The sequence below is a fragment of the Salvelinus fontinalis genome, chromosome 31, assembly GCF_029448725.1.
Source record: "Salvelinus fontinalis isolate EN_2023a chromosome 31, ASM2944872v1, whole genome shotgun sequence".
Classification (NCBI taxonomy): Eukaryota; Metazoa; Chordata; class Actinopteri; order Salmoniformes; family Salmonidae; genus Salvelinus; species Salvelinus fontinalis.
Genome location: NC_074695.1, coordinates 12,249,143 through 12,261,225, shown reverse-complemented (window position 1 = coordinate 12,261,225; position 12,083 = coordinate 12,249,143). Strand labels below are relative to the sequence as shown.

Genomic DNA, 12,083 nt, shown 5'->3' with positions numbered 1-12,083 from the left:
GGGGGTGGGATTGGAGAGACTTTGGAGACGGGGGGTGGGATTGGAGAGACGTTGGAGACGGGGGGTGGGATTGGAGAGACGTTGGAGACGGGGGGTGGGATTGGAGAGACGTTGGAGACGGGGGGTGGGATTGGAGAGACGTTGGAGACGGGGGGTGGGATTGGAGAGACGTTGGAGACGGGGGGTGGGATTGGAGAGACGTTGGAGACGGGGGGTGGGATTGGAGAGACGTTGGAGACGGGGGGTGGGATTGGAGAGACGTTGGAGACGGGGGGTGGGATTGGAGAGACGTTGGAGACGGGGGGTGGGATTGGAGAGACGTTGGAGACGGGGGGTGGGATTGGAGAGACGTTGGAGACGGGGGGTGGGATTGGAGAGACGTTGGAGACGGGGGGTGGGATTGGAGAGACGTTGGAGACGGGGGGTGGGATTGGAGAGACGTTGGAGACGGGGGGTGGGATTGGAGAGACGTTGGAGACGGGGGGTGGGATTGGAGAGACGTAGACGGGGGGTGGGATTGGAGAGACGTAGACGGGGGGTGGGATTGGAGAGACGTAGACGGGGGATGGGATTGGAGAGACGTTGGAGACGGGGGATGGGATTGGAGAGACGTTGGAGACGGGGGATGGGATTGGAGAGACATGAGACATTTGACTGACAAAAGGACAATAGAAAGGCGAACCAAGAGAGAGCTCTTACCATCAATACCCAGAACTCCTTGCTTCTGGTTTTCGGGGCATGGCTCAAATTTGTTCACAATCTCAAGGCAATGGTCTTTGGTCACCTTCGTCATCTACAAAACAGAAAAAGACAAGAACAAACGCACAATAAACAAATAGTTAAAAAAAATGCAGATTGACTACAGTACCTAACAATCAAAACCCTCTGCATAACAGGAAACATTTGGAGAGTTGGTGAAGATACATTCCTGTATGTGGCTAATAGTCCCCATCCCTGTGCTAAAATCCAATTGTCGGCCTCACAGCTGGCTTTTTAAACTGGCCGATTGGTCGATCTGATACCCATCCATGTCAATCATTGTCAGGCCGACCCAAAATGGGTGGGGGGGGGGGGATGACATTCACTTTGTCGCAGTGCCAGTCACACCCCACACCCCCCCACCCCCAGTTGAGTGCTGCACACTACTAGATCTGGGATACAGAGGCTTTAGCTAAGTAGCTTGGACTACTTACGGAGATGGGAAACTGGCGTTTCAAGGACAGATTGAGAAGTTAGCTAGCGAAAAGGTTGTGCCACTTTCCCCTGGTCACTTACAAACATTAGGGATTTGACATCAAACTGCTTTCTGACCACGGTTTTGCCCCGATTCCTGATCACGAGAGGCTAAAGGGCTTTTTAAGAAGTGGGTAAATGTGGATAAATGGGTTTGGCTAACAACTACGTAGAGTGGAGACACTTTGGGTATTGCGGCAGCAAATGGTGATGAGATGGGAGAGTTAAGGCACGCACACATACACAGCGAGAGAGAGAGCGCTAGTAAACACAGTTAATCAGAGAAACCAAGGCAGGCTGTAGCTAATGATGCCAGCAGAGGAGAGGAGCTGGAGACCGCCCAGCTGCATCCTGTTTGATATAACTCACCTCGTTAAACCACCACAAACCTCCCCTACAAAGTAGGGAATTGTGGAACATCAAACACAATTAGCCCAAATAATATACCCCAGCTTCTGAAATGGGCAGACTAGACATCAACTGGGATCCAAACACCAAACAAATGCATTTTCTCCCCGCTTCATTTTGTTGACTGCAAATTAGCCCAAAAAGCACATGCTCGTTATAAAGCACAGAGCTAATTCATTCATTACCGCTCCTTTTATTTTTTACAGTCTCTCTATTTTTTATATTTTTTATAGCAGAACCATTAGATAGGTGATCATATATTGTTTTAGACACCCAAAGCCTTTAGAATTGGTACTGCTATTCTAATAGCCTTGTAGGGGTCTATGTCTGCACATACCCACCACTATTAAGCCTTTGTTTAAGGCCCTAATAGAAAATCCATTAAACGACTGTGTCGGTCTGTGACCTAGCGGAGTCTCTATGGGGGTGAGTCACAACAGAAGATTCTTGTTTAGTTAGCTTGCGGACCAAGGGGGATGTCAGCAAAAAAAACTCTCCTCTAACTTGCAGTAGCAAGATTAACATTATAGATAAATTATATATTACTGTAGATAAAGCTATATTGGCTCTGTTACTAACATACCATCTAGAATGACAAAGTGTATTGGATAACCATTCCAAATGGGATGTATGTATATAAAAGTGATGGTCTTTTTTTCCAGTTAAGTGTCTATTCTATCCGTTTGGTCTATAACGGTTGAAACGTCTTTGTCAAGGCTTCGAGTCAAAATGTCAAACTGAGCTTTTCACTGCAATTCAATAGTAATATTGTGTCCCATATGCATAATCTGTTGAATGGAAAAATTCTGACACATGGAAACAGGCAGGAAGGTGGAAAAAAAACTGTAAAATTGTCCCGACAACTGTATCCTGCAGCTACCATTGAGACTCAAATCTTAAAAAAACAGGTGTTTGCCTCAGAGAGGAGTCACAGAAATATCTTAGAGGGGTCCACCGAAGTAACTTAAAAAGGAGAGTTAACCCAGAGGCATGTCACTGTGGATACCTTTTCAATATCTGGGGATGTGCAGTGTGTGTGACCCCGCGGGTGTGTGTGTATGTGCCTGTCTGGCTGCCTGCATACACTCCAGCTCTGCTCACTGTACCTTCTGGTCCAGCTCCAGGAAGCGGGCCAGGTTGCTGGTGTCAAGGTGGTCCATGTGGTTGCTGTAGGTGAGCATGAGCAGGTAGAGGTCACGGCGTGTCGACATCATCTTGTAGAAGGAACAAAACTCCTCAAAGTCCAGGGTGCCCTGGTTGTCATCAGTGTCTGCCTCCTGGGAAGAAGAGAAGCGTTTAAATAGTTAGTTCAGGTAACCATTCATGATCTGCACTGACCGTATGTTGCACTCACTATGCATATTCACAAGACTACATACTATTTACACACACACACTCAAATACAAAAACACACACTTGCATACCGACAACAAACACATAGACTGCTGTACTCTTGTTATTTATTTGACTCTTATGATTTTTCCTGATGCCTAGTCACTTTACCCTGTCTTCATGTACATATCTACCTTAAATACCACATTATGATTTATCCTGATGCCTAGTCACTTTACCCTGTCTTCATGTACATACAGTATCTACCTTAAATACCTCATTAAGATTTATCCTGATGCCTAGTCACTTTACCCTGTCTTCATGTACATATCTACCTTAAATACCTCATTATGATTTATCCTGATGCCTAGTCACTTTACCCTGTCTTCATGTACATACAGTATCTACCTTAAATACCTCATTATGATTTATCCTGATGCCTAGTCACTTTACCCTGTCTTCATGTACATATCTACCTTAAATACCTCATTAAGATTTATCCTGATGCCTAGTCACTTTACCCTGTCTTCATGTACATATCTACCTTAAATACCTCATTATGATTTATCCTGATGCCTAGTCACTTTACCCTGTCTTCATGTACATATCTACCTTAAATACCTCATTATGATTTATCCTGATGCCTAGTCTCTTTACTCTGTCTTCATGTACATATCTACCTCAAATACCTCATTATGATTTATCCTGATGCCTAGTCACTTTACTCTGTCTTCATGTACATATCTACCTTAAATACCTCATTATGATTTATCCTGATGCCTAGTCACTTTACTCTGTCTTCATGTACATATCTACCTTAAATACTTCGTACCTCTCCACATTGATCTGGTACATCCTGTATATAAAGTACCAGTCAAAAGTTTGGACACCTCTTTATTTTTTACTATTTTCTACATTGTAGAATAATAATGAAGACATCAAAACTATTAAATAACACATATGGAATCACGTAGTAACCCCCCCCCCCAAAAAAGTGTTAAATCAAAACATATTTTAGATTCTTCAAAGTAGCCACCCTTTGCATTGACAGCTTTGCACATTCTTGGCACTCTCTCAACCAGCTTCACCTGGAATGCTTTTCCAACAGCCTTGAAGGAGTTCCCACATATGCGGAGCACTTGTTGGCTGCTTTTCCTTCATTGTGCGGTCCAACTCATCCCAAACCATCTCAATTGGGTTGAGGTCGGGGGATTGTGGAGGCCAGGTCATCTGATGCAGCACTCAATCAATCACTCTCCTTCTTTGTCAAATAGCCCTTACACAGCCTGGAGGTGTGTTTTGGGGCATTGTACTGTTGAAAAACAAATGATAGTGGGACGAGGTGCAAACCAGATGGGACAGCGTATCGCTGCAGAATGCTGTGGTAGCCATGCTGGGTAAGTGTGCCTTGAATTATAAATAAATCACAGACAGTGTCACCAGCAAAGCACCCCACACCATCATACTGCCTACTCCATGCTTCACGGTGGGAACCACACATGCAGAGATCATCTGTTTACCTACTCTGTGTCTCACAAAGACACGGTGGTTGGATCCAAAAATCTCAAATTTGAACTCCAGGCCAAAGGACAGATTTCCACCGGTCTAATGTCCATTGCTCGTGTTCCTTGGCCCAAGCAAGTCACTTCTTCTTATTGGTGTCCTTTAGTAGTGTTTTCTTTGCAGCAATTCGACCATGAAGGCCTGATTCACACAGTCTCATCTGAACAGTTGATGTTGAAATGTGTCTGTTACTTGAACTCTGTAAAGCATTTATTTGGGCTGCAATTTCTGAGTCTGGTAACTAATGAACGTATCCTCTGTAGAGGTAACTCTGGGTCCTCATGAGAGCCAGTTTCATCATAGAGCTTGATGGTTTTTGCGACTGCACTTGAAGAAACTTTCAAAATGTAATAATATGGACTTGGTCTTTTACCAAATAGGGCTATCCTCTGTATATCACCCCTACCTTATCACAACACAACTGATCGTCTCAAACGCACTAAGGAAAGAAATTCCACAAATGTACTTTTAACAAGGCACACCTGTTTTTCGAAATGCAATCCAGGTGACTACCCCATGAAGCTGGTTGAGAGAATGCCAAGAGTGTGTAAAGCTGTCATCAAGCCAAGGGTAGATACTTTGAAGAATCTAAAATATATTTTGATTTGTTTAACACTTTTTTTTTAATGTTACTCTACAATGCAGAAAATAGTAAAAATAAAGAAAAACCCTTGAATGAGTAGGTGTGTCCAAACTTTTGGCTGGTACTGTAGCTCTAATCTTGTGTATTTGATTCCTTGTGTTACTACTTCCTATTCTGTTGTCTGTCGTATTCTGTTGTGCATCGTTGGGAAGGGCTCGTAAGTAAACATTTCACCGTTAAGTCTACACCCGTTGTATTCGGCGCATGTAACATATAACATTTGAATATTGACCCAGTACAAACCCAAACATCGGCACGCTCAACGGAGAGGCAAAAAAGAGCACCTGGCAGAAACAACGTACCTCTGTGTCTCAACACTGAACAGGAAGTCAAATCTCTCGAGGGAGAGAGGGGGAGAAATTGACTTAATGTGGTACACTAAGTGTAGCAAGAATGCGCACACCCACCGACACAAACACCAAGGTCCAGATTGGTCCCTGGTGTGTTATCGTGTGTTACACCGGAGGCCGTCTGTTTTCCTACGCACCATATGGGTGACACCCCCCAAGGGGGACAAGGCTTAGTGCAGCTCGCTACGCCACAGGAACTGCCACGGGCGCCAGCGCTAACAGACTAACAACATGATAACACACTGCTAACTCACTAATCTTAGCAGGGCTGTCAAAGGACCCTCTGGCTCCACTGGGCTGTGTCATGGCTGGGAGTTTGTAGCTAAGAGCATAGCCTGTTTGCTAAGGGAAAAGTCCAAGGACCCTTCCATCAGACCTTCTCTAATGTGTTTAGAGGAGGTGGCAAGGATAGAGGATACAAGGAATCTAGGCAGGATGAATTGAGGAGGAGCCCAGGAGTCATGATGAAAAAGGCACAACAGCCATTTCTAGGTGCCTCTCAATTGCCTTTCCTGTTATATAGTTTCCTGTGACAAATCTGTCCCAAATTTCATAACAGTCACAACGACACATCCCCATTCCCACTAAGTGAGTCATTCGAACAGCTTTGAAAAAGGTCAAGTCCTGAGGTTGACCGAGGTTGTTAATTAAATGAACTCAATTTAAAAGTTGGGAAATAATGAAGCCACAGCTCTCGCTTTTTAATCACCATGACTGGCTCATTTGGAGAAAGCTGGCTGGTTCTTTCTTGGAGCGGATGCTAACAGGGTGAACGGGACTTGTATCCACACAGACTGTGCCAAGCTAGCTAAGAAATCAAGGGTAATTGTCATTTTCACAGGCTTTATGGTTTCAGTGAAGCATATTGGCAACAAAAGTGCCATCTTCTCTTTCGTAAGATAAAGAATCACTAAATATCTCAGAAAGGAAAGTATCCCACGGTTTTTGGACTATTTAAAACCACCAACCAACGTAGATTCAATACTTTGATTTATTAACATTTTGTCTGCGTCCTAAATGGCACCCTGTTCTCTATGCACTACTAAGCCCTGTTATCACTGATAACACTCCTTCCCTTCCTCTACTCCTTCCCTCCCTCTCATAGTTAGAGCATTGGACTAGTAACCAAAAGGTTGCTGGATTGAATCCCCTAGCTGACAAGGTAAAAATCTATCGTTCTGCCCCTGAGCAAGGCAGTTAACCCACTGTTCCCCGGCGCCGAAGACATGGATGCCGATTAAGGCAGCCCCCCCCCCCACACTTCTCTGATTCAGAGGGGTTGGGTTAAATGCAGATGACACATTTCAGTTGAATGCCTTCAGTTGTACAACTGACTAGGTATCCCCTTTCCTCCTCCTCCCCTCCCTCTATCCCCTCCCCCCTCCCTCTATCCCCTCCCCCCACTCCTCCTCCCTCTCTCCTCCCCCCTCCTCCCCCCCCCCCCTCCCCCCCCCCCCCCTCCTCCACTCTCCTCCTCCTCCACTCTCCTCCTCCTCCACTCTCCTCCTCCTCCACTCTCCTCCTCCTCCACTCTCCTCCTCCTCCACTCTCCTCCTCCTCCTCCACCTCCCCTCCCTCTATCCCCTCCCCTCCATAAAAGCTGCCTGTAGCTTTTAATTCTAATGGCCTGTTTATTTTGCTTCTAAGTGCTTTGAGACTCTTTGTAATGAAAAATTTTATAAAACGAAATGATTGAAATATGACCATAGCATTGTCCTGGCTGGTCTAGTTGTAATGCTGCAGCCTCTGGCACACGTCTATATTGTTGGCATGGTTTGGAATCCGGGCCCTTTGACGCAACCTCTGTCTATCACCACTGTGATCCTCGCTATCTGTTCAATAAAGTCAGAAAATACCTTCAAAATATATACACACAAATTAAAAAATATGACTGTAGTGTACCTTAAACATTTGCTTGACTTTCTGGCGGGGCAGGTTGACATTCAGCTTGTGTAGGAGGTGCAAGACCTCGCTGATGCTCAGACTTCCATCGCCGTTCTTATCCGCCTCCGCAAACGTCTGCTTCAGCCACGTACAAACCAACCAGGGGTTAAGGATAGATAACACACACAACCACAAGCCCTGTGAAAACCTACTTAGGTTAAACTTTATTTTGAATAGTCCTTTGTAAGAGATCTGTCCCATAAACTAGGCACACGTGGTCACATTGACTGATTAATCACGTCATCGATTGATCAAGTATAGACTGCAACAGAAAGTGTACAGCCAGCGTGGTTCACGATGTTTAGCATAGATCGTCTAAGTGCATCACGGTTCAGAGCCCAAAACAGTCGGGAAACAACGCAGAACCTTCTGTTTCTCTAACACAGCTCTTACTCCCCGCAGCAGAGTCTAATTTCAATACAAGCCGTCTGTGTGCGTCTGACAGAGACAATGTGATAGGAGGTGGAAGCTTTTGGATGTACCTTTTCATCAGCACATCAGACTCGCTGGCACGCCGACGCCGCAGTGTGTGTACGCATCTCTGTGTGTGAGGAGAGAAATAACTTGTGTGTGTAAGAGCGAGTGCACTGTGTGTGCACCCATGCTAACATCATTATTAATTATCAACAACCGATTCAAGTATTGAAAAGTCCTCACCAAAAATGTAGGGGAGAAGCAGTTCTCCAAACCCACAGTCCGGAACGTATTGCCGTTTTGGGGTCATGGGTCAATTTCGGTTTCAGTACAGCAGGAAAATGACATTACTGTAGTTATTTCTTTCTTTTTCATTTTAGAAAAAAAGTGTTGTTATTCCTGACTCCATATATGATCATGAGTCATATAACGCCTGATGAGCTCACCATCAGGAATAACACTTTGGTTTCTCTTGAATGAAAACACACGATTAGTCAACAACACTAAATTAAAGTGCAATATGCGTGTGAAATCCATATGTAAACATGGCACAGACATTGTATAGGCCTATGCTGTAAGGTTTTCTTACAAAAAGAGAAAAATGTGTGCACTTTCATAAAGAGGTGTGTCTGTATCACGGTTCACGTTCATTTCCCACTCTGGGGTAATGTGATGGGCTGTCACTGAAGTAGCTCTGTAGCCCTCGGAGGGCCACACAATGTTGTGTGGTTCGAGCACTTTCACGAGGTGTTGAAACCCCTTATTTCTAGTCAACCACGGAGAATGGGTACATATCCGCAGGTATAAAACATATCCATCGCTCTTGTAACTAATTTGGAGCAGTCAGAATCAGCTGTGGAGGGTTGCTTGAATACTGCCCTCCGGTGGTAGGAATACTGAGGGGACGTCAACATATATTATTATGATTGTTTTAAAGGAATAGCCTGAAATGGTTGTGTCAGCTCAGATTTACTCATTTACACAACGTAGGCATAGCTTATATCACCTAGTGTTATTATTATTTTATTTTTTTATGTATTCATTGGGGTTCACAGTGTGGACCAAACCGAGGTCCCGGTACTGAACGGTTTGGTACAAATACACGTACAATTACACCCCTACAACAACAAAAAATATGGTACTTTAGTTCCTCTCCTGACCTGAATAGAAATCCAATTGACCTGTGGGTCGTATTCACAAGGGAAGGGAAGAAACCGGGAGGGAACACCTGAACTTGCCCAATTACAAGCGCTCCTTTTGTTGCAAAACCGTTTTGCTACAGTGTATGACCCTGACCCTGCTCTCCAATGACTTAAACCCATGCCCAGAAAGAGCCGAACATGCACAGGTAAGGATATTGGTCGCGGGTGCGCTGCCTCTTGGCCAGGCTGTCCTCGTCGCTGATGCCTGCCACCAGGTACTTGAGGCCGGTGATCCAGGTGCGCGCTTCCTCGCCCGTACTGGAGACCAAATCCAGGGACTCCAAGCGCTCTCCATAGTACAGGCTGAAACAGCAGTTGGGATCAAAGCTGCCCTCAGAGTAGCGCTGGAAGATCTCAGACTGCTTACCCTCGCACACCTCTCGGATGGAGTCGATGGAGACTAGGGAGCGAGGAATAAAATGGTTAGTTCACCATCACTCTGAAAAAGTAAAACAAACTCTGACCGTTGAATTTGGGCCTTACCGCCACCATTTTCATACTGCCAACAGGAACACGTTAAAAGACGGGGGAAGTATTCGAGGGAAACCAGAGGCACTTCAAATGTAGCCTATTAAAAAACTTAGAGAATCAGGAAGTCACTTGATGGAGCAAATCCATTTAAATAACCCTTATATTCATATTGAGTTCATTCCTTTTGGTGGGATTGGAATTGTTTTAACCCCGTTTGGTGTATAACGAGGCTGAAATGGCAGCGGGCAGCTAAATCGTTCGAGGCACAGGGAGGGATGGAAGCTTAACTTAGAAGTCTTTATTACGAGACTTAGACAATATGATAGGGCAAAAAATAATAATTGCAACGATTTAGTTTGCTGTGCCCGGAACGCTATGTTATTAAGATGAAACTCTTGTGGGATAGTAATGACATTTTACAGGAAATTCATTAACATTTAGGTTCTTTTCTCCAAACAGATTAAATGGGTTTATACAGTCGCTAGTGAGTCTACACACCCCTTCCAGTCTTCACATTTTTTTCTGCCCTAAAATACCACTCTAAAAAGGGAATCAATTGGGATTTTTTCCCCCTACAGATCTATACAACCTACTGCACATTTTCAAAGTGAAAGAAATTAGCGAAAATCTTACAAATAAAAACAAAACAAAATTAGTATTGATTGCTTCTACACCTGCATTCTAGCTGTTTGGGGTTTTAGGCTGGGTTTCTGTACAGCACTTCGAGATATTATCTGATGTACGAAGGGCTATATAAAATAAAATTGATTGAAAAAAATTGATTGATTGCTGATGTCTTCAGACTCCAGAGTTAATACTCGGTGGAATCACCTTTGAGAGCCGTTACAGCTGTGAATAAGATTCTACCAACCTTTAACAACTCTCAACATACAACATACAGGTAACTGCCAAAATAATGCAAACACTTGATTAAATGAGGGATAAAAAAGTATATTGAAAGCATGTGCATCCACGCAGGTGTAGTTCCTAAGTCTTATCCAGAGCGAATTTAAGAAGCAATTAGGGTTATTAAGTGCCTTGCTCAAGGGCACATCCGATTTGTCACCTAGTCGGATCTGGGATTCGAACCAGCAATCTTTCGGTTACTGGCCCAATGCTCTTAAAATCGCTAGGCTACCTGCTGCCCTAGTTAATTAAGCATTAGCATCCAGCTTAGGATCATGTATAAAAATGCTGGGCAGGCCATTATTTTGGTTACCATGGATATGCCCCCAAAGGATGACAATGACCCCATCCACAGGGCACGAGTGGTCACTGAATGTTTTGATGAGCATGACAACGAGTAATGTCATATGCCATGGCCGTCACAGTCACCCGATCTAAACCCCATTGAACACTTTCTGGAGTGGTGCCTGAGACAACGTTTTTCTCCACCATTAACAAAATGCCAAATTATGGAATTTCTTGTGGAGAATGATGCCACATACCTCCAATAGAGTTCCAGACACTTGTAGAATCTATGCCAAGGTGCAAAGAAGCAAGTTCTTTTTTTGGACTTTTACCTCTTCATAATATTCAAATTGGTAGTTACTGTCTTGTCCCAGGTCTGTAGTGACACCTCAAGCACTGTGATGCAGTGCCTTAGTCCACTGCGCCACTCAGGGGACCCATTGAAGCTGTTCTGGTTCATGGTTGCCCAACACCCTATTAAGACACTATGTTGGTGTTTCCTTTATTTTGGCAGTTACCTGTATATCCATCGTTTTTGTCAAAATTGCTTAAGATTAGTCAATTTGGTTGGCAGATTTAAGTCAGGGCTGAGACTGGACCATTCAGGAACACTCAATACTTATTGGAAAGCAATTTTGGTGTGATTTTTGCATTAAAATTGTCCCTCTCAAAAAGGAAAACTATCCCAGGGTTAGGTTTTTAGAAGACTACGGCGGGTTTTCCGCTAACATTTTACCTGGGCTTTGACCCTGTCATATATTTATTTTGATCCTGACAAATTTCCCAGGCCCTGCCATTGACAAGCATACCCATAACATGATGCTGCCACAACCACACTTAAAATTAGAGGATTTCACTCTGTGTTGTGTTGTATTGGATTTGACCCAAGCTTGCATTTTTTTAAATTTTAGGCCAAAAAGTTAATGTGTTGTCTTGCAGTATTACTTAACGGCCTTGTTGCAAACAGAAGGGATGATTTGGAGTGTTTTTTTAAAAACACAGGATATATGTTGTGCTTGGTCTACGTAATTATTTTTCAACCGCTTTTTAAAATTATTTCCAACATGAAGTATTCTTATGTATAATATATTAGTGTTTAAAACACCAAGTCCAACAACTAGTTGTCCAAACTTAATTTGATCAATTCCAAAACTTAGATTATTCATTAGATCTACTTCCTCTTCTCGATCAGTTACTTTCAGTGATCATGTTTTATGTTAAAAAGATATAGGTCTTTGATTATTTGCCATTTTGACCCACTAGAAGACATTGCTGTACACAGTGGTCATTCCACTAGTAGTCAGTGGAGGTAGACCTGCAAGCAATGAATGA

General features: G+C 43.8%; 1 protein-coding gene across 1 annotated transcript in view; it reads right to left on the bottom strand.

Annotated features, from left to right (window-relative positions):
- Positions 1-12,083, bottom strand: part of LOC129829553 (1-phosphatidylinositol 4,5-bisphosphate phosphodiesterase eta-2-like) — an 81,151-nt gene that overhangs the window by 49,668 nt on the left and 19,400 nt on the right. Inside the window, exons 3-6 of the mRNA XM_055891308.1 lie at positions 9,246-9,489; positions 7,432-7,561; positions 2,748-2,918; positions 700-793 (exon numbers count right to left, since the gene is read on the bottom strand). Coding sequence (XP_055747283.1) covers positions 700-793; positions 2,748-2,918; positions 7,432-7,561; positions 9,246-9,489 — 639 coding nt within the window. The remainder of the gene's footprint in view (positions 1-699; positions 794-2,747; positions 2,919-7,431; positions 7,562-9,245; positions 9,490-12,083) is intronic.